We start from the raw sequence: 22,779 nt of genomic DNA, 5'->3' as shown, positions 1-22,779 counted from the left end.
TTTAGTACTATTAAACATTAAGGTTCTATTTAAAATTAAGTAAGACAACTAAAAACCAAGTGATTAAATGATTAGTATTAAGTTTTACTAACCTCAACTTTTAATGTTTGCTACAATGTTACATGTATTTTCTTCCATGGCTCTTCTCAGAAGTTGAATTTTTCCTATTGTAACTTTTAAGTGACAACAACACAATCATAATGGAATGATCGAATAGAAGAAAATTGCAGAAAGCACGTTGGATTATGGAGCCATGAAAATTCATTTATGATACATTTAAATGTCATGCACATGGGAGAATGCTTTCCACGCATGATACATTCATGTTCATGTTTGCAGCTGCAGATACTCCTGCATTTTATCATCATTCATCAGCCCACAGGCCGTGTTTTGTAACATATTACACTTACAAAGTAGATATATTGCATTGTCATTCGGGATATACAGATACAGGATCACCATATGTATATATAGAGAGAGAATTCACCACCCCAAGATCTATGCTCTCAGGAAGACGAGCTCAAAGAATCAAAAAAGGAAACCCTTCGCCTCTTGTTTGGATGTGGTGTTCTGGGCGAGAATTCTGCTGTCACAGAAACTTTGTCTAGGACAGAACTGAGGGCCTGATGGACAGAACTTGCAAGAAGCCGGTGTGCCTCAGAATCATTGCTCTTGTGTTTTTTGCAGCTTGTGAAAATAAACATGCTTTTCATCCGCCCTCCCAAACTGGAGATTTCTGACTTCACTGTAGTTATATTGAGGGCATCAAGGGCTTGTCTTATATCAGAGAGAAGCCGAGAGCTGTAATCGCAACAGACAGATGCCATGAAATAAGAAGTTCCATCTCCTGTTCCGTCATCATGTGGTTCTACTCTTACTTCATCAACTTCCATTGGAAGCAGTAAACCTTTACTGGCTTCTGCAGCATTCTTCTTCAGTTCTTTCACTTGCTGGATAACTTCGGCAAGCAATGTAGCTTTGTCCATCTACGACCAACAAGTCAACCTCAGTTAAATAAATAGGATATTGAGGAACAAACAAAAATCACTTAATCATTTTTGTTCATGCATGAAATAGGAATTATTCATTCAGATTATCAAACTGAGAAAACAAATTTAAAAGAACTGAGGAATTGATGAGAAAATAGACTCAGCAAAAGCAGTTCTAGGAAGAATATATTTATAAGATCCCACCCTTTTTCTGTTTAACACTTAGACCAGAGAATTCCTCCGATGGAAAAGGTTTAGGCAAGAATTATGTGAATTTTAGTTTTCAGTTGAAACATCTAAAGATGATATTGACTGTAAAGAAACAAGATCAAAAAGTTGATATACTCTAGTGTTATAGCTTTTAAATAACCATATTGTCACATAAGATTGGTTAATGTCATAATATTCAAGTTCAAAGTTCATAATAATTATATTGTAATAAGAAAACGGTTAAAATTCATAAACCACAGCGTGTTTTATTTAATGATAAGGGCACCAGCACAACAGCAGGGTGTTCAGATTACCATATGATTATGGTGGCTATAGGAAAGGAAAGCAAATTCACACACAAAAGAAAACGAAGAAATGAAAAAGAAACAACCTCAGTCAGGAAGTGAATACCTTTTCCAAATTTATTTCTTCCATTTCAGTTAGATCATGACATGCTCAACCCTTAGTATTGGCTAAGTCAACTCAAGTCCAGAGCATAAGGAATTGGCTCATGTTCATGAGTGCTGACACCATATGAACACATGCCCAGTCAAGCAAAATGAATACTCGGTGACTCCTTTGTGTCAGTCCACTTCTCAAGCATCTTCTTTCTTTTCTTTTCTTTATTTTTTTCTTTTCTCTTCTTTTTTTTTTTAAATTAGTTGTTAAATTTATTTTATACAAGTCAACTTTTCAAGCTTGCAATATCAGAAGAACAAAATAGCTATAAAAGAAAATTATGATAATCTTTAAAAAAAAAGGTTTGGAAATGGAATGGAAAACATCTGTTTGTTGCTTATGCTCCTAACCATAATATTTAGTCACGCATGCATACATACACACGTAAATATAGTTAACCAAGACACATCGAAGCTATGTATAAATATCTCAAAATGGGATACGTAGCAGAACAGCTGGTATGGTGCTCCACCATCCAATAATAATCACTAGCAATCACTTTCAATTACATATACAGTCTTGTACCGACTGCAACCTTTGACAATGAACCAAGCATTTAATAAATTAGCAATAACTCTCATGGGCACACTTGTCGAACTTCTCTAAGGATATCCAATAAAATAGTAGGTTGGACTTATCATGAAATGGACCTTAGCTTTCTTTATTATAGGTGCTTTTGACTAAGGCAAAAACATTAATTAAGACCTCAGGAATTTCTATGCCATCCACAAGCCATCTCTTTTCTGTTCTTCCGTGCCTTAAACTAGTGCACACACAAACACATTTACCAGCTCTTGCCTTCTATTTGATAACAAAATACTTCTTTTATACTTCCTTTCAATCTAGGCCTCATGGGCTAGCCTGAATAAGTAATGAAAAATATAGAACCTAACTACATTTATTCACAACACCAAGCTAATCGCAAGCAAAGCACATTAAATCTTCCTGATATCATAGAATTTCTTTATTTCTTCAAGACAAATCACCCAGAACAAATTATTGCAACCCCCTAAATTTGGAAGCCTACCATAATGTGGAGGTAATTCATGCTTAGTGTTTGAATAAGAACAAAATGAAAGGCAGAAAAAAAAAATGTTGCCTCTGCCCTGCAATCCTCTCATAATTTGTCAACATCTCTTAAATTCCCATTTGGTTGTTGGGGAAATTGAAGAAAAGAAGAAGAAAATATAATTTTGAATATGATGTTTTATGTTGTCACGACATCACATAAGTGCTAAAAATATACAACCAATTTCAACTAATCCAAATAGTTCTTAGCTCCTAACACTTCCAAGAACCTTCTCAAGCATGACCTTTTCTCACCTTTTCCTCATTCTTTCCAAATCAAGTAATTTGAAAAGCTAATTTTGCAAGAAATAATTAGTCTTAAAAGCACTTCAAAATAAAACCAGAAAACATAAAAGATTTAGCAAACTCTCCGAATAAACCACTCTGCTCCATGTTAACTTTCTTCATTCTGCAATTGATTTTAGAAATCCTGAGGAATATATTCAAGGGAAAAAAAAACTGGATAAACAGTTCAAGAATGATTAAACATACTGCAACAATAACAATTAGGACTGCTGCCATTCTTTATGTCACAATACTAAGCAATTATTCAGTAGATAACACCCAAAAAAACAAAAACAATAATATCAACCAAAAGTTCTCCAAATTTCAAAGATGGTTTCAGAAACTATGGTCTTAAATCTCTGTCAATAAGTTGATATCTCAAATATCTACCAAGTAACTGGAAATATTTTATCAGACTTTCACTCAAGATTCTGTTTTTTCCCAAATGGATATTAATATTTGATCTGCATCTATTTGAAACAATTCTCCATTTTCAGAAACTTCATAAGGCGGTTCATGGTTGATATCAGTAATCTATTTCTTGCCAAAAACCTATATGCACTTAAAAAATGATGCAACAAGTAAATTAAAAAAGGCAAACACAAGATTGACAGCGACTATAATATCAACAATTATTGATCATAACCTACATGGAAAATAAATAACCTTTTCAGTGCATGGCACGAAGCCGCGAAGCGTGGAGAGATGACCATTGATTCTCTCTCTTCTTCTCCTCTCCGCCTCGCTATGATTCTTCAAGGCCGCCATAGCCTTCGCCTCCGACACCCCCTTTTTCACCGCTCTCACCGGAGCTTTCACGAGCTCTCTTTTCTCAGAATCCAACACTAAAGACCCACCCCGCAAAACCCCACCGTACCCTCCTTTATTCTGCGAAAACGGGTCGAACACTTGAAAAAAATCGGACCCATGTGAAGAGCGTGAGTTCCAGGAGCTCGAAGCCATAGTTTGGGATTAACCTGACCCGAAAAAGCTCAAACCGGGAGGTCGAGTCGTGGGTGCGAACCAGAAAGAGAGTGTGCGGAAACGGAGCTTGCGTTGACGATCTTTGGTGCTGAGTACGGTGCGTGCGGTTATGGTCAGGGACATACCTTCCATTACGTAAGAAGACAAGAGTGTTAGGAAGCGAGATCAGTGAGAGAACATCCACATTTTCTTCTTTATGGTCTTGAATTGGAGCATTTCGAGATTGGAAAACAGAGACGTTTTTGGTGGATGGAGGCAAAATCTGCCAGACCCGGCTGGAGAATCGATGAATATTCAAAGAAACGAATCAAAACCCTAGGAATTTGTAAAACGGACAAAGGCAGTGAGAGAGGCTTTGGAAGAGAGTCTCGAGAAGAGGATGTGTGTGTGTGTGTGAGACCTGTGGAGGTGTTCCGGCTATTATATCTTCTGGTGCAGCATGTGTTAAAAGACCAAAATACCCCTGTTCTCTTGCTTCCACTTTAAGGCCACGTTTGGACCATTCCTAACAACAATTTCTTTATTAGTATGTATGATAAAATCTACATCAGCATATGGAGTGAAGATAAAAGCAAAAATAAAATTTATGAACAAAACAAAACTATTATTTTTAGATGATATTGATTTGAGATTGGAAATGTATTGTTTAGGTAGGCCAAAAGATAAACAAAAATGGCAGAAAGTCAAGTGAGGCTATGGCCCCTTGCTTTACAAGGGCCAATTGGCTTCTCCCCATCAGCTTTTCATCAATATCAAGATTCCATCCGACCATTAACAAAGACAAACAAAACTTTGCTACTTGTTTATTGGAAGACTTGGCTTTAGTTGGGTGCGGAAGTCTTCCCTTTGTTTTTTTATATGTCTCGGAAGTGGTCACTGCTTTCCACGATGGCGCTTTCTCTTATGCAAAATTATGATTTTTTTAAATTTGGAGGATTGTCCGGATTCAAGTCACTCAGCATTCCTTATTACTCTATTAGTCTTTTGGTTTTTAAACCCACTCTGTTCATGCATCTCTCTCTCTCCTTTGGATTGTGACATTTTTTAATAGAGGGTAAGAAGAATAAAATGAAGACACCTAATGAAAAAATAAATTTAAAACTATCAGCATATTTGTATCTATTTTTAAAATTTGTTTAATAGTATGTTTTACGATCATTTTAAAAAACATTTTTAATATTTCTAATATTTAAATTTTTTTATCATTTAAATGTTAAAAATATTTTTTATAATCACTCTCAAATTGACTCTTTAAAATCTGTTTAATAGTGATTTTAGAAAACGTTTTTATTTATTTATTAAAAATTGTTTTTAAAAATAGTTGTATATCATCATAAATAAAGTATTAGGATAAAAATAATTTTAAATAAATATTTAAAAACATAAAAATAAAAAAGTAAAAAAAAAAGTTAAGAACAATTCATATTCTTAAACCATACTTTTATTTATAAAACATAAACTATTTTTGGAAAGTTTTCAAAAACTATTTGAAAAAACGTTTTCCGAGGGACTATTTGGATGTATTTTTTTATTTTTAAAAAATAGAAAATGATAGGTTTTATTTGACTTCAAACTTATTGGTTTTAAAAATTGTTTTTAAGTTGAGACCCATTTTTAAATATTTTTAGTAACGATATTTTTATTTAAGAAAAAGTAGCATTTTTACCTTGGTTACAACGAAACCACAAAGCACTTAGGAAATCATGCATCAAGTATATAAATGTAAAATTTTAAAAATATTTTTCATATTCTCTGTTGTTTCCTATAAAAAAATTTAAAATTAAAAAAAATAAGAAAAATCATATTTATTAAAATAATTTGATTTTAGAAATATCTTAAAAAAGTATCATTGTGCATTAATCAATCATACCTCACATTTTATTTTTAATCAGGCTGACTATACGCAAAAGTTTTAATATTTTATTCATCCTTACTTATTCCGACTTTTGATTAATTTTATACAATAATTATAAGCCGGTGGCGGTATGATGTCACATCAATTATCAAACACCACATAAAATAAATAAATAATAAATAATAAAAACAATTATTTATTTTCTTTTATTTAATCAACTAAAACTATATTAGTGACGCTAAATGTCACATCTTTGTTTCTTTCTTCCGTCTTTATCATTCAACCACCCATCCAAAATCACATTAGTTAGCATTAACAATCAATCTTATCACTACTTTTAGAAAGTTTGTCTTTTCTATACTTCACACGTTTATAAATTTAACAAAAATAAATTCAATGGCAGGTGAAACTTAATTTTAAATGACCGACCACCTAACTATATAGATATTATCTATTTTAAATTTAAAGATTTTCACAATTTTAAAACACATCTATTATGTTAAAAGGAGTTTATACTTATATAATGCTAATAACATTTTCCCTCATCTGATTTGTCCCTATTGAATATAAGATACCACAAACACTTGTATATATAAACACAACATCGTTATATTCTACGGAATTATTTGATCAAACAAACAACACATATCCTGTTGACCTAAACAAACCCCCACATCGAAGTTGGGGATTTGACTCTAATATCATTTATGATGATTCGCATCAAACTATATAGATATTGTCAACTTTATGCCTAAATGGGCCTCCACGATTTTAAAACTCATTCACAATGTTAACAGAAATTCGTACTTATGTAACATTAAAAAACTTTTTTTCCTATCAAATGTGAAACATTACAAATATAGCAATGTAAAAAGCATAAACACATATAATATCTAAAACTTATTTATTAATTAAGTAGAATTAGATTTTGTATATGATTATATAATTAATATATAACCAAATATGTGTATAATTCAATATAAAAATAAATAAAATTAAAATCAAATTGTTAATAAACTTGAAGATATAATTAAGTTAATCAATTAAATTATTCAATAGGTCAATTAGGTTAATTCATATCAAATTCATGTAATGAAAGTTGATCTAAAAACTATATATTCATTAAATGAGTCATATAAGTTGATTTGAATTTGATTTAAACTCAAATTGATGGAAAATATATTAAGTTTGAATCATATTGACTAATTGTATCTAACTTCGTCACCCTTACACGTTTAAGATAAGTTACAAATAGATCAAATTTTAAACCAATTCATCAAATATAACTTAATGTAGGTTAATCTAAAATCAAACGTAAAAACAAAAATATATATTTAAATTCCATACAACATATGTGACTAAATGAACCAACTCTTATACAAATTCAATCCATAAAGTCTAACACCATCCAACTCGACTTGATATCACATAGGACTCGACTACATTGAAGAACAATTACAAGTGTTAATGTGCCACAAGGTGGGGATTTAAAAACACATATAATATTTTGAAAAAATTTAAAAAAGTAAAAAATTTATAATAAAATTGTTGTTTTGAAAAATCATATTTAATATACTTAATTCAATTGAAGTTGGCCACCCAGTCGAGACACAAGTTTTTTTTTGTTTTCTTTCTCACTTAAAAGCACGTGGCTGAAATCCCACAAAGCTGGGTCCATTCCAAACTAAAACTAGTCGTTTCAAATCCCTTAAGCGCTGAACGACGCCGTTCTAACTCAAACGTTCCTTCCTATCATTCTATCAATCACCTTCTGCAACCCCTACTCGACAAAAACTTGGCTTTTGTACTGGCGTTCATCACTGCGCGTTGATGGCGGCGACCACCTCCTTTACCCCTGGAGTGTCTGCTCCGGCACCGCTGTCTTCTTCATCACCATGTAAGGCGTTCTCCAAAAACCTAGGATTTAAGCTAGGGTCCTCACCGTCGTCTTCGACCACCCTGAAACCCTCATTTCACGTGCTCCCGCCATTGGACGTCCCTCTCTCTCAGTTCGCATGGTATCACTTCCGTCTGTTCTCCCCACGACGTCGCTCGATTTCGAAACCTCCGTGTTCAAGAAGGAGAAGATCGCTCTGGCTGGTCACGACGAGGTAAATTCGAAACGTTTGCTCTCTCCATTTGGTTACCGAGAAAACGTGGGAACAGGAAGGTAAATGAGTTCTGTTTCAATTCGCCTTTCCCTTTTCCTGCATTTCTTCAGCAAAGGAACGATGTATAACTTTTCTTTTCGATGCTAGTGATCTTTATATTCTGTTTTTTCTTTGGCAGTATATTGTCAGAGGAGGGCGTGATTTATTTCATCTGTTGCCTGATGCATTCAAGGGGATCAAACAGATTGGAGTTATTGGTTGGGGTTCTCTGGTTGATCTAATTTCTTTTGTGCCATCATTCTGTCCACACTCATGGGATTGTTCTGATTCTTCTGAATTTTGTCGGTGATGTTCTATTGTGAATCCTGAATTATGTGCTATCAAGATGTTTTGAAATTGGTGGATTCTTCATCTCAATATCTGTAGATCAATCATTGAGATTCTGCTTGTTGGTTTGGTTGATTTTGTGTGCCACGAGTATGGTCAAGCAATTGTTCTCATGTCTTAAGATTTTGTTTATACTGTACTTTTGAAATATTTACATTTCACTTTTGTCTTCTTTCTACTCACGCCATTACCCTTTTTTTTATAGGTTCCAGCCCAAGTTCAGAACCCGAGGGATTCTCTTGCAGAGGCTAAATCGGATATTGTGGTCAAGGTGAGTTTCTCTTCTTATTTGTTTGTTGTATTTTAGACATTCTAAGTGGTTTATCAGTCAATTGAGTGGCTCTCTTATGCTGTTGGTTTTTGGTAATACAGATTGGATTAAGGGAGGGTTCTCGGTGTTTAGCTGAAGCTCATGCTGCTGGATTCACTGAAGAGAATGGAACTCTGGGTGATATATGGGAAACCATTGCTGGCAGTGATCTTGTGTTGTTATTGATTTTTGATTCAGCACAGGTTGGTAGATTGTGGAAAGTCCTGCATTGCTCTTTTCTTGTTTTGGTAGCACATGACTTAGTTCGTCAGTCTTAGTCCTTTTCGTTGGTTGAGGGCCTTATGCAATGTTTAGAAAGGAATACAAATGATCAATGGTGGTGGTAGCATTAGTAACATTCACTATTCCCATGTCATGGGTGCAATGTGGATCATGTACATGATATATGGTTGATACATTAGATCATTTGCTCCAAAAAGAAAAAAAAAAATAGTAGGATAAGGAAGTTGATTTTGAAAATTCTGTAAACTAACATATTCTTAAGATAGATTTGAAAATATCTTTGAGGTAAACCAATGGAGTCTTCCTCTGAGTGTTTTATCTTTTTTCCTGTCAAGATCTCATTCTGATATGCATTGGATAATGGAAAAAGTAACTGCATGAAACAGAGGAGAATAGAGAGCTGCCACTTTTGAACATAGCTCCGATGGTGAGTGCATTAATGGGGTTACTATTATACTATTAAAAGGGCAACAGAGTAAATTAGGTTCAATTATTCAAATGGCTAAGAACCTTCATTTATTGAACAAAAGAATTCCCCTTTCATTTGGGGACTGCACTCACATGAGTTGAGAGAAATATTTGTCAGAGTCTAATAAAGATTTTGCTTCTTCACAAATATTTCTTGATGTTGGCAGATGGCATGTTTTTTATTTCATTAAGTATCAAATAGTACAATTAGCAAAGCCATTAGAGAACAAACTGACCCAAAAAGATGAAGTTGCATATATACTAAATAAAGAAGGAAAATTTTTGGGGTCATGCTTTAGTGTGTGGGATGGAGGGAGACCAAATTAGTTAGCCTAATATCAGACACCAAAAAAACTGAAATAGAGAGATTGGTTTCATCTTGATTAAATCAAAGAGAATGATATGGAAGGTAGGGAATTATTTGGAATTGATTCTTGAGATGCCACCAAGAGTTTGGGTCTGGGGATTAGCTTACAAGGCAGGCTTGCCAACATGGACGTAATGTTTTTTAACCAGGGTGAATCATTGTCAACTGAGATATCTCAATTGTATTATGCCGTTGAGGTGGGCATTTTTTTTTTCTGTTGAAATTTAATTTATACTTTCATAGACAGTGGGTAGGGGGTGCTAATGATCCTCCCTTTTAGCATCTCTCTTCAATATCCTCCTCAGCATAACATGCGTATGATGGTAAGTAAAATTCCTTTTTCCTATAAAAGGAAAGAAGTGTACTATGTTAATTAACATTCCCTTTGCCTATAATATATGTACTGTGTTAAGTAAAACTCCATTTGCCTATTAAATTTTTTTTGTGATGTTAATTATTAGGTCAATACTTGTAGAAATCAATTAAAGGCGATAAACAAAAAATGGACAAAAGAAACTTCAAACCTGGAGGAATTTTAATGAAGCTTGGTTTTGTTTTTCTTGGAGCTGGAAGCCATCCAATTGGTTAATCCCTTCTTTTTTTTTTTTTTTTTTTCACTTTACATTACTCAACAGAGAACAAAGACTTGGGAGTTTTATTCTTATTCGTTATTACAGGTCTTAAATTGATACAACTCAATAAAGGCTTATCTGAGCTATTTACAGGTTGGGGCTTTAGTGTATATGATTTGTTGGCTTCAAATGAATCTGTTCTGTGTTGTGAATTGTAACTTTTCAGCAAATAAAGTTAAGTTTCATATTGCTTGTGGCTGAATCTCTAATGAGCTTTTCTTGCACATGATGCAAGGACATTTTACCACATTCCATTTTAATTCTCTAATTCTATGCATTTCCATTACGATGGTTTTGAATTTCCTCCCGTGCTTAAAGATTTTGAGAACACAGTCCATTAACATGTTCATTTCAATGGTCTATTTCTAGATGTCTTGAGCTATTTTGGTGGTTTTGAGTTTCCTTCTTTGCTGCAGGCTGATCATAGCTATGAGAAGGTGTTCTCCCACATGAAACCAAACAGCATGCTTGGACTTTCCCATGGTTTTCTTCTTGGACATTTACAGTCTCTGGGGCTTGATTTTCCTGAAAACATCAGTGTAATTACTGTATGTCCCAAGGGAATGCAGCCTTCTGTGAGAAGACTGTATGTTCAGGGCAAAGAGGTAAATGGTGCAGGAATCAATTCCGGTTTTTCTGTTCATCAGGTACTTCTCTCAAACCTGCATTTTATCTTTCTATTTTGATGAGACTTATTTAGTCAGATTTTAATTATGGAATTTATAAAACAAGTTTCATATTGAATATTTGGTTTTTTTAATTATTGAGCAGGATGTTGATGGTAGAGCTACAGATGTTGCCTTGGGATGGTCAGTTGCCCTTGGTTCTCCTTTTACATTTGCCACTACATTAGAGTAGGAGTATAAGAGTGACATTTTTGGAGAGCGGGGTGAGCTCAGTCGTCTTCTATATATATATTGATTTTAAATTTTTAGTTTTCTTAATTTTTTTTTGTGGTTTTACTTCATTATTTTTAATGGTGTCTTGTTACTTCTTTAACCTGTAGGGATTCTACTTGGTGCTGTTCATGGAGTTGTGGAGTCCCTGTTTAGAAGGTATACCGAGAATGGAATGAATGAAGATCTGGCTTACAAGAACAGTGTTGAGTGCATTACAGGAATAATATCAAAGAACATCTCTGCAAAGGTTACATTCTTGTCTTTGGTCTGTGGTGTGTGTAACCTGTTTTACTTGCACTTTTGGTAGTATGGAGACTTGTAAATTTTTCTTGCTTGTGTGTTTCAATCGGGCATGCTGGCTGTATACAACTCCTTGTCAGAGGATGGGAAAAAAAAATTGAGATTGCATATAGTGCATCATTTTATCATTGTATGGACATCCTGTATGAGTGTTATGAAGATGTTGCTAGTGGGAGTGAGATTCGTAGTGTTGTGTTGGCCGGGCGACGATTTTATGTACGTTGGTCCCCATGAATTGCTACCTTTCTGATTGCACATCAAAAGATTTATCTTGTAGAGATTTATAGTGCATTATTTTTGCCTGTTCATTAATGAAAAGATGTTATTAATGAGAAGTTCTGATTGCACCCTGTTAACAGAAGGAGGGCCTGCCAGCTTTTCCAATGGGTAAAGATTGATCAAACACGAATGTGGAAAAAGTTGGTGAGCATGTTTGAAGGGTTCGGCTTAAAGGTGACTTAGGTCCATTATATCCTTTCACTGCTGGGGTTTTTGTGGCACTAATGATGTCTCAGGTAATAACTCCCATCTCTTTTGGCTGCTTTCAATAGCTTAGCATGTTTCCCAGACTGGTGGCTACACAAAAGCACATAATTTCTTTCCAGTCTATTGTATTTTTCTAAATAATTTTCTAAAATTATAAAAATCCAGATTGAGGTCTTGAGGAGAAAGGGGCATTCATACTCAGAAATTATCAATGAAAGTCTGATTGAATCCGTTGATTCTCTGAATCCCTTTATGCATGCCCGGGAAGTCTCATTCATGGTTGATATCTGTTCGACAACGGCAAGGTTGGGATCAAGAAAATGGGCCCCACGCTTGGACTACATTATCACCCAACAGGCTTTAGTGGCAGTGGACATGAGCGCCTCTGTCAACCAGGATCTTATTAGCAACTTCTTGTCTGATCCGGTTCATGGAGCCATTGAAGTCTGTGCTCAATTGAGAGTCTGAGACCAACTGTTGACATGTCAGTGCCTCCAGATGCAGATTTTGTTCGCCCAGAGTTGCGGCAGTCCAGTAGTTGATGGGACATGGAAGATTTAGTTTAGCTGCATGGGAACTTTTCTCTTAGGATGGAGTGTTAGGCTGTTAGCCATCCAAATTTTATCTTGTCCTGCAGGGCTAGTTTCTTGTTAGTTGTTCGAAGCATGAGCATCTACTTTCATTTGTCATTTGTCTTTTAAGAACATCTCAGTTCAAAATGTGCCTTTTGCCCTTAATGTTATTATTTCCCATTTCTATCGAAATTCACGTACCAATGTTTCAAATGGAAAACTACATTTCCTCAGTTCACTACAATCAGGTGAGAGTGAGACATACAGATTGGCGGTAAAATCAGGCTGAAGGTGGACCTCATCTGTATTCATCACATGGAAGGATTGAACTCCTCTGTTAATTTTTTAATTAGATGTAAATATACTATCTTTGCAATCTACATTTGCCTTTTGTAAACCTAAACCCTAAACCCTAACCCTCCCTTTGGTCTCTGAGAGAAAAGGCAGGGAAGAATACAAAAATCACACATTCAATATCTTATTGTAATCCGTCTTCCTTGGCTTTCTCAGCAACCAAACAATGGTAAGTTTTTCTCAGGAGATGCCACAGATCAATCCTTTGTTGCTGAATGATATTGTTGAATCTGTGGGTCACAATATCAAACGGCATATTTAGGTAATGTTTGTTCCTAGAAAGTTCGATAGGAAATAAGAATTAAAGGAAATTGAGGGAAAAAAAGAAGAAGAAAAAAATAAAAATAAATTTAAGATTATGTTTGGTTCCAGAAAATGCGAGAAAAAGAAAATTGAAAAGAAATAAAAAATTAAGAAAAAGAATATAAATGTTTTTCACTTGTTTGATTATTAATAAAAAAATTAAATTCATTTTCTTTCATTTGCAGGGCTAAGAAATTACTTTTACACTTTACATCAATTTGTAATCTAAGAAATTACTTTTATATTTTACATCAAATAATTTTTATTTATTTAATTTTAAAAAATAAGAATTAAGTAATTTAAAAAATATGATTTTTTTAATAATTTTAATTTTTTTCATAATAAAATTAAATATAAAAATTAAGAATTATAGACCTTTAAGAATTAATTAAGAAAAAGAAACACAAACACGCTCCCTGTTGCAAGATTTTAGAGCTAAATAGCAAATGTAAAATCTTCAAAGGTTTGAAGGCTTGGAGGGCTTCTCCTTTGGTCTTTTTGAGCATATAAAGGAAATTTTGGCAAGAAAATTATTGTTGACCTTTTTTGGCGAGGTTTTAGAACCTAATGTCAAAATATTAATTATTTGTTGCAAACCTAGTTTTCTTGGCAAACAAACAGCCTCCAGATGGAGGCCTCCGGCTCCTGCAAAGGTTGCAAAAAGGAGGCTTTGATTCGGGACGATGTAACGGGCTCGTTGGTGTGCTCATCTTGTGGACTCGTCCAACCTTTCGACAACTATGATCCCCAATTGGGTGGCCTCAATGGTCCTCAGGGTACATTCGTCCGTGTTGGCACAACGGGCACCGGCAGCTCCTTGAACTACAAGGACAAGAAAATCTTTGAAGCCCAGAAACTCATCGATGACTTGCTTTTCAAGTTAGGGTTTTCGAGTGAGAAGTCGAATGAGGTCAGGACAATGGTTGCCACCATTACTGAAGGAGAGTTCGGTCAAGGCGACTGGCTTCCTGTCCTTGTTGGTGCTTGCTCGTATGTTGTAAGGCGGCAGAGCAATCGAGCATTGTCTATTGCTGAAGTGGGGTCGGTGATTGGTTCCGATGTTTATGAGCTAGGGCAAATGATTCGCCGCGTTGTTGAATTTTTGAATTTGAAATTGCCGGATATTGACATTGTGAATTCCTTGGAATTGGCGTTTGGACAATGTGGGAGTTTGAATAGGGTTTCCAAGGATAAGGTGAATAAAATGCTTAAACAAGGGACATTTTTGGTGCAATGTGCAGTGAAGTGGTTTTTGACAACGGGGCGGAGGCCGCTGCCAATGATTGCAGCCATTTTAATGTTTGTTGCAGAATTGAATCAAGTCGATGTTCGGATTGAGAATATAGCAAATGAAATTCATGCTGGAGTGGCTACAACTAGGTTGAGGTATAAAGAGCTTTCAGAGGCTCTTGTGAAAGTTGCCCAAGCATTGCCCTGGGGGAAGGATGTTTCCACTAAGAATATAATCAAGAATGCACCTTTTGTGATTCAGTATATGGAGATGAAGTCGAGGTTGCTGCCTGGGAAAAGGAGGGAGAATTTGGAGGGTGGCGGATTTGATTTGGATGGTGTTGTTAGTGATTGTTTGAACAAAGAATTTGACTATATTCCACAAGGTTATGACATGGAAAATGACTCTCAGTATTTTGAGGCAGACAGTGAGAGTGGGTTGGACATTGATAACTCAGACAAGCTCAAGCTTTCGCATGAATGCTTATCTGTGATTTATTCCAGGTTTTTGAATGAGGATTCTCGAGTTAACCCTGTTGGAGAGAATGGTGGGGATCACAGCAGAAAAAGGAGGAGAGAGTATGATCCTCCTGCAATGAATGAGTGGTGGAATGGAAAATCAAATATGAGTAAAAAGCTTTTGCTTGAGCAGATATTGGAGAAAGATGTAGGATTGGATGCTTTGCCTCCATCTTTTGTTTCTGGATGCTTGGCATATGAACAGAGGAGAGAAAAGATAAATGCTGCTAAGTTGCGCATCAGTAAGATTATGTATCCATCAAAGGCTAATATGGGTGACACGGAAGAGTTTTCCTCTGAGGAACATCTACATGCTAAGAAGAAAAGGAGGAAAACAAAAAAAAATGGAATTGATTGGGAGGATTTTGTTATTGAAACCCTTCTCCTTCATCATGTTAAAGAGGATGAAATTGAGAAGGGGCACTACAATACCCTGTTGGATCTGCATGTTTTCAACTCTGGGTGTTTGTGAGAGGTTCCAGTGCCAAAGAAATGGTGCTTAATACATTCTCGAGTCAGCAATGACATGACTGGAGGGACAGTTTCAACATATTTCAAATCGTGCATCAACAAGAAAGACATTGCTTTCTTTTTTTGTTAAGAAAAAAGAAAATCCTAAAACACATGATACAAAAAAATTGTGATTATCTAGTGATACTATCATTTGGCTCTATAGATGTCTTCTCTACAATAGTCTACTACCTATCTTTTTTAGTTTTTCCTTGGCAAATTGACCCGTTCTTCTTCCTTTTCAATCCCTACACCATTGATTTGGTTGCTAATACAACAAGAGGGAATGAAGAAAAGAATAAAAACAGCGATAGAAAAGTTTGAGTTTTATATTTTCTATTGTTTCGGCTTCCAAAAATTCTACCGTCATATAGTTTTATCAGGGTCAATTGAAGGAAGACTTCTTTTCTCTGGCCTCTACATATATGAGGGCTCTAAGGTTCAGCTGTCATTTCTTTTCTTTCCCCTCCTTTTCTCAGCAATGAAACCTGATATTTTTTTTTCTTTTATTGGTCTAATCAAACAGAGCATGAACATATTTTTTAAAATCTATTATTGTATGTTTAATTTGCAGTAGGTGCTTTTTGTTGGACAAACATTTGATTCAAGTGAGATTTTTTACCCAGAATAGGTAAGTAGTGTTAATTTATGCTGTCCTCTTTTATGGGAGTATTTCTTAACTCAAACTTAGCTGGATACCGGTATAAGGTTCAGACACATACCAAATGCACCAAAAGTAGCTGATCCATGTATTGAAGTTGTATAGTTGGTTTTTCTTATAACAAACGGATTTAACTTTTCTACTAGGCTCAATGACTGGATGTCCTTGATGATATTGTAAAGCATGTGAACCTCTTTCTTCATGAGGTTGAAGGCACAGAGGTTGATTACCATGTATAAGTTAACATATGGAGGCTGTGATCAACCTCTTAAGCAAGCTAGATTTGCAGTAGAGTGACCAATATAATCAAGATAACAGAGTTTAAAGACTAAGATATGAAAAACTATTTTCATTACTGAATTTACTTAATTCCTTGGATTAATTTTTTTATTCAAAATCAGGATGTGCTCTGCTTTGTGTTAGTTGCAAAATCCTTAAAAACTAAATTATGGGCTTGATTCCCTTGTATGGTTAATAGAAATTTAATGGTGCAGTTGGAGAATATTGGTTTGACTTGTGACAAAAATCACTTCAAGCTTTAATTTTTCCTACTTTCTTTCTTTTCTTATGAAATTGATAGAGCATTAAAATGTCTTGGCTTGCCTTCAATTTTTACCCTCAAGATGGGGAGTTGAGTATGTTTCTCTTAAAAGAGTTGAACAGTTGAAGATCATTAGACTGGTTTGCAAGGGGATGATTATTACTTTTCCTGTTTCCCTGGTACTTTTCCATGCTCTCTTTTCTTCTCCATTGTTATTGCAAAGTGAAGCTAATGAGTCTGACAAATGGTTGCCCTAAATTCCTAATCTAATTTGTAATATTTTTACTTCATTGCCTTTTGATTTGAAAAGATTGCATTATTGAGGAGATGAATGCTGTTATAGAAAGATGTTAGTCATGCATTTGTGCAATATAATTTTGATTCATTTTGCCTTCCCTTGTGCATGCAGTATTAATGTTTAATTGCATTGTATATGTGTTTCCCGTAAGTCAGCATTTTGAGCACATCTTGTTTTGTGAGATTTTATGAATCTTAAGAGGGATCATGGTTTTACCTTATTATGAAATTTGAGTCGAAAGAATGCTTTATGGACTAGTGATTAGTGTTGTTTATGTTGAAGTTGCCCCATGGACAAGGACCTTAGTGAGAGATTCCACATTGGCCAATGATATATTAGAGAATATAGTTGTACATAGAAAGAATGGCAAAAGGGGATTTGACAGTGTGAGTGAGGTTGTGTTGAATTGAGAATCTTCTGCTAGTCTTTCGGCTGAATGTATTTTAAGAAATTGAGATTCTGTTCGGTGTGTGGACCAGTGGGTCTGGGATAACTTTCTGCGTTTTGTTTGACTTCATTTTCAGATGTGGATTTTCAGAGAATTCTTGTTTTTGTGGAGAAAGAAAGGTAAAAAATAGCTTTGAGCTTGGGAGGAGACATGATATCTATATGATTTAACACAAAATCTGGCTGCAGATAGAATGGAATGGCAGAACATGGTTAGTATAACTGATTGTTGATTAGTGACTCCAAATAGTGATTTATGACGATGTTGGGACAATGGTTTTTCAGACGAGACTCTGAATAATCAAGTGGAACCTTATGGAGCTTAGTTTAGGGACACACACTGCCTATAGCATTCCAACTTTACAATTCTGCTGCAGGTTTCAGGTTTAGTTTTTCTAATGGAGGCTCCAGAACTGATCCTGGAATTCCTATTCTCTTCTCCATTAACCAAAAGATGAGTAGATTCATCGAGAGGGATGAAACATTATTAACTAGCTTTTCTTATTCTCAATTTTGGATCAAGAAATATATGGAGAAATAAATAGATACTGGATTCTTCTTGTTTCCAATTTCTCTAAAAGACTAGATAAATTATTTCCTTTATTGTTTTGTACTGCATAAAGTCCTTTGTTTCTGCAAGTCAAGATCGTCCATAATTGTTTTATCAGTTACATGGGCAACAAACCCCTTCCATTAAAAGGATACCTTAAACCACTAAATCTTTATTTCCTCAAAGCCCTTTGAGAAATCCCTCTAAAACACACAACCTTCAATACGAAAGTAATTGAACAATGGATGAAATCCACCCCTGAAAAACATAGATAGAAAGAAAAGGATAGTTTGCTATTATGGAGCTGTTTCCAACTCCTGGTGGACCATGAAGTACTAAATACTCCAAATGTGTTTACTGGCCGGCAGCAAACGCCTCGGCTGGGAAGGTCTTGGTGATGCCAGCGAGGCTCTTGAAGTGAATTTTGGGACTATCAACAGTTATGTCATTGACCGGAGGCCAGAGCATGAGCTCCTTGGCCTTCACTCCCTTGAGCTTCTTGATATGCTTCTTGTCAATATAACCTCTTATTTCAGTGTCATAACTCACAAGCTTGCTAATCATCTTGAAGTTGTGTTCCACCTTCTTCTTTTGCAGGATCCACATGTAGCCGGTGCTCCTAACAAATCCTACTTCAATCACGTCTACAAGGGGGAGAAGTCCCAGGGGGAGTCCAAACTCCTCAAGAAGTGCAACTGCCATTCTCATCCCCTCTTCATGGCCAGTCTTGACAATTCCTCCTTCCTTCTCTGCCATGATCGATGGTATTCTGTAAGTTCCTTTTGAATTGCTACTCTGGAGTAAACAACTAGACTCTTTATATTGGGCAACCACACACACAAGACATATTAAATTGGACCAAACGAAGTGATTAGCATTGAATTAACCACCACTTCTGGCAGTTCACTTTGGAATGGCCCTCATCTTTGTCTAGAGCCTTGTGTTTTAAGCGTCTGCAACTACGTGAAATTCTCTTTATTCTTTTCTCCATGCAATGAAGCATCTTGCTATAGGAAATTCAAAAGAAAATAAAATATAATTAAAATTAATTAAAAATTTATATATATATATATATATATTTTTATGGAAGAAAATAAATAAAATGAATTTGAAAAAATATATAAAAATAATTTATTGAATTTAAATCAATTTTTTTGCTTTTTTGACTTTTTTTTTTTTATAATATTTTTCCTTTTATTTTCCCTTAGACTTTTTAAGGAGCTACACATAGCGTAATACTATGCATGGTTTTTGGAAAATTGAAGAAAAATATTGAGGAAATAAAATAGAATGAAAGATAAAAAATTAAAAATTAAAAACAATACATTATTTTTATATATTTGTTCAAATTAATTTAACTAATTAATTTCAATTATATTTTGGATTTTTTATGATAAGATAAATATATAAAACAAAAGTCGTTTTCTTTAATATTTTCTTAGCAGAAAAAACATTGGAGGTGGGAAACGGGCTGGTTTTTTAGAGTCCTCCATTGGTTTCTCCTCGGATATACGACTCTATGCATTTTCAAATATCCCCATTGGTATCATCTCCTCAGATATACCATTGAAGGCATGCAGCAATCTGATATGATTTTATTTAATCCAAATCATAGAAAATCTGTATTCATATTCACTCCTTAATAAGCTTTCTCAGCTTTGTTAAAGAAGGGATTTCTGATCTATAATCAAAGTGGTCCTGTGAAAGGTGAGCATGAAAAGAACAATTCCAAAAAGAAAAAGAAATTTTGAGCCATAGAATCTCTTTCTGGAGAAGTTGACTTCAAATGCTTTTCAGGTTTTAGATTTCAAATATTTGTATTGTAAATAAATCTTTTTTGTATCCCAAAGGAGAGTGTATAATTGTTATTTTCTTTTATTACTAATAATCTAATATCACTTATTAATTGCTTTAATGGACATTTCTTTTATGGGTAAAGGGGATGTTAAGATTAGGGGTGACAAAGTTTGATTAGATTCACCAAGACAACTTGAATCCAATACATTTATCATGAGTTTGAATTGAATATAATTGAGTTTGAGTTAAATTTATATTCACCCATATACTCTGTTCAAGAAATAAGTAGTTTTTGGGTCAATTTATATAATATGAATTTAATTTGAATTGACTTATTTAATAATCTTGTTAATTATATAATTATCACTTCAAATTATTTAATAATGTTTAACTTAATTTAAATTTATTTTTAAATAAATATGTTAATTGAATTATAAACATGTTTAATTAAAAAATAATCTGATGGACTTCTACAAGATTTAACTTAATTTTATTATTAAATGAATTATATGATATGTTACATATTTAATAATTAAGTGATATTTGAGTTTGTGTTTTAACATGATGATTATTCATGTCGGGTTTAGGTTGATCCATGTGGTAGAACGTCTAGGTTCTGGTAAGACATAAACAGGACCCCTTTAGAGGAATTGCCATTCCTAGCTAAGGCATCACTTGATATGGGATTTAAGACACGCTCTGAATGGAATTTTTGGGAAGTACTGTGAATAGGGTAGTGACTAGTGAGTATACCACATTTCGCCATCATATCAATTTCAACTTGCCTTTGTAGATTTGTATGTCCCTCTGCAATATTTTCTTTATCTAAATTTCCTTTTCTCTAAACCCTCTCCACTCTACAATAAAAAACGTGCTACAACTGCTGTGGTCTAGAGTCTAGACAAGTTCTTCTTTCCTTTTGGTAATTAATTTTGACTTTATTAATTTAATAACATTGTGTCTCCTCTCTCTCCACTAAAATTGGGAAGAAAAAAAAAAAAAAAAAAACCCCTTAAATCAACCGCTGACTTGAGTCCACCTTTCAGCCTTAGGATGAGTTTCTCTGAAATGAGAGAGATGGATACTTTTACAAAAACAACGTCTGGGAAAGTACTTTGAAGGAGGCCTCTCAAAAATATGTTAATTATTATTATTTTTTTTGGCTGAAAACTCCTTTCCAGAACTTTCGTTCTTTGTCTCTCTCCTTTGACGATTCTCATGGGCAACAGAAATGCAACATTGATTAATAAGCTGGGTGTGGGTCTGTTTGGCATCATTAGCTTGCATTAATGGAGTCAACATCATATGAATTACCCAGCACCCTACACCGCCAACGACCGAGATCAAGGCCGGCCTCCATTCAATATTATATAATTCACCATTTTACGTATCTTAATATTATATTACATATATTTGAGCGTTTTGTTGAGTGAGCGAAGCAAATGCTTAACCCTGTAAAGCCAGCAAGTTGTTGGGCTGTGGTCCGTTATACCTTCTAAGCAGCTTCTATGTGCTTTCCAGTTTTGAGGTCCTCCACACGCTTTGTCCCTTGGAAATCAAGCAAGCTACAGAAGATGAAAGGCTTAAGAAAAGGAATTGCGGCAGGACCATTTCAATGAAGTATTCTTTCTTATCACCTTCGTTCGCTTTATTTGCTGCGCTTTCTTTTTGAAGAGGATATTCACTACCACCCTTCTTCCTTATAAATATACTCATGCACTCCCTACACATTAATTCATATCCTCCCTAACCTCAAGACAGAAGCCTCAGTCCCCGGTTCCCAACATGACGGTGAGGCCTCTTCTCTCATTCTCTCTCCTCTCTTCTGTCTCTCTTCTATCCATCTCTATCAATGTATACAGCAAATGAGAGAAATAAGCCAAGGAGTTGGTTATGTTGAGAGAAAAATACTTGAATATTTTTATGGGTTAATCTGAAGATGATCTTGTCTTAACTATATATGATTATGTTGATGTCTCTATATATACTTTTCTTTTGGCTTACCAAAACTATATCATGCTTGAACTGTTTCTCTATTTTTGATTTCAGATAGTAGAGATGAGAGTGCACATGGATTGTGCAGGGTGCGAGAGCAAGATAAGGAAAGCTCTTCAAAAACTTGATGGTATGTATATTTTCTTTTTAATTTTCTCATCTTCATTATTTTAGATGGCACAGATCTTAACCAATATCACCTTCCATGGATCTTCATAAAAATATCTGAAATGAGTCGCATTTCATTGATTTCTAAAAAGAGCTTAATTGGTTTATGGATTTGGAATGAATACCAGGAATAGATGATATAGACGTGGACATGGCCATGCAGAAGGTGACTGTAATGGGATGGGCAGACCAGAAGAAGGTTCTCAAAGCAGTGAGGAAGACCGGAAGAAAGGCCGAACTATGGCCGTTTCCTTACAACCCAGAGTACTACAACTATACCGATCAGTTCTATCAGAACTATTATCATCATCATCATCGTCGTCGCTTTCCATTCGCATACAGTGACTCTCGGCCGTCTTCTTCATACAACTACTACAAGCACGGCTACAATGGCCATGATCATGGTTACTATCATCAGCCCATCCATTCAACCGTCATTGATGCAAGGGCTGAAGCGATGTTCAGTGATGAAAACCCCAACGCTTGCTCTATAATGTGATGAAGTATTAAGACATTGTCTTCTCTGTATATCCGTTCTTTAGAATATTTCTTTTCATGAGTGTACGTAATATGATGTTGTAAAGATGCTTGATGGAAGAACTGTAAATTTTGCTTTTCAATTTGGATTCTTGTTTCATTTCCAAATAGAAGAGTTTGTCATTAGATTCTTTGATAAATATTATGATTTTGTGTAATTACGTGTGGTACGGAAACATATACTAGAAAGCAACCTTGCATGCGTCAGAGGGGCAGGGTCAAAATTATACAAAGATAAGAGTCT

The 22,779-nt window shown here is 34.8% G+C and overlaps 4 protein-coding genes and 1 pseudogene across 4 annotated transcripts; 3 read left to right on the top strand and 2 right to left on the bottom strand.

Moving 5' to 3' along the window:
* Window positions 1-216: 216 nt before the first annotated feature.
* On the bottom strand, window positions 217-4,391 carry LOC117923789 (transcription factor bHLH30-like). Its single transcript, XM_034842238.1, has 2 exons — window positions 3,678-4,391; window positions 217-986 (listed from the first exon to the last, which is right to left on the bottom strand). Exons 1-2 carry the CDS (start codon window positions 3,972-3,974, stop codon window positions 507-509), a joined length of 777 nt encoding a protein of 258 aa, XP_034698129.1. The 5' UTR covers window positions 3,975-4,391; the 3' UTR covers window positions 217-506.
* Window positions 4,392-7,865: 3,474 nt separating this feature from the next.
* LOC117923149 lies at window positions 7,866-12,817 on the top strand (annotated as a pseudogene).
* Window positions 12,818-13,773: 956 nt separating this feature from the next.
* Window positions 13,774-19,016, top strand: LOC117923274 (plant-specific TFIIB-related protein PTF2-like). Its single transcript, XM_034841497.1, has 2 exons — window positions 13,774-17,700; window positions 18,636-19,016. The coding sequence occupies exon 1, from the start codon at window positions 13,911-13,913 to the stop codon at window positions 15,501-15,503; it is 1,593 nt and encodes a 530-aa protein (XP_034697388.1). The 5' UTR covers window positions 13,774-13,910; the 3' UTR covers window positions 15,504-17,700; window positions 18,636-19,016.
* Window positions 18,246-18,911, bottom strand: LOC117923276. The gene has a single exon (XM_034841501.1). It carries the CDS (start codon window positions 18,792-18,794, stop codon window positions 18,393-18,395), a length of 402 nt encoding a protein of 133 aa, XP_034697392.1. The 5' UTR covers window positions 18,795-18,911; the 3' UTR covers window positions 18,246-18,392.
* LOC117923275 (heavy metal-associated isoprenylated plant protein 28) lies at window positions 18,717-22,693 on the top strand. The gene is made up of 4 exons (XM_034841498.1): window positions 18,717-18,809; window positions 21,357-21,626; window positions 21,885-21,960; window positions 22,127-22,693. Exons 2-4 carry the CDS (start codon window positions 21,621-21,623, stop codon window positions 22,495-22,497), a joined length of 453 nt encoding a protein of 150 aa, XP_034697389.1. The 5' UTR covers window positions 18,717-18,809; window positions 21,357-21,620; the 3' UTR covers window positions 22,498-22,693.
* The last annotated feature ends 86 nt before the right edge of the window (window positions 22,694-22,779 follow it).

This window comes from Vitis riparia, chromosome 10, assembly GCF_004353265.1.
Source record: "Vitis riparia cultivar Riparia Gloire de Montpellier isolate 1030 chromosome 10, EGFV_Vit.rip_1.0, whole genome shotgun sequence".
Lineage (NCBI taxonomy): Eukaryota > Viridiplantae > Streptophyta > Magnoliopsida > Vitales > Vitaceae > Vitis > Vitis riparia.
Note: the sequence above shows the minus strand (reverse complement) of the source record. Positions and strands in the feature narration are given on the sequence as shown.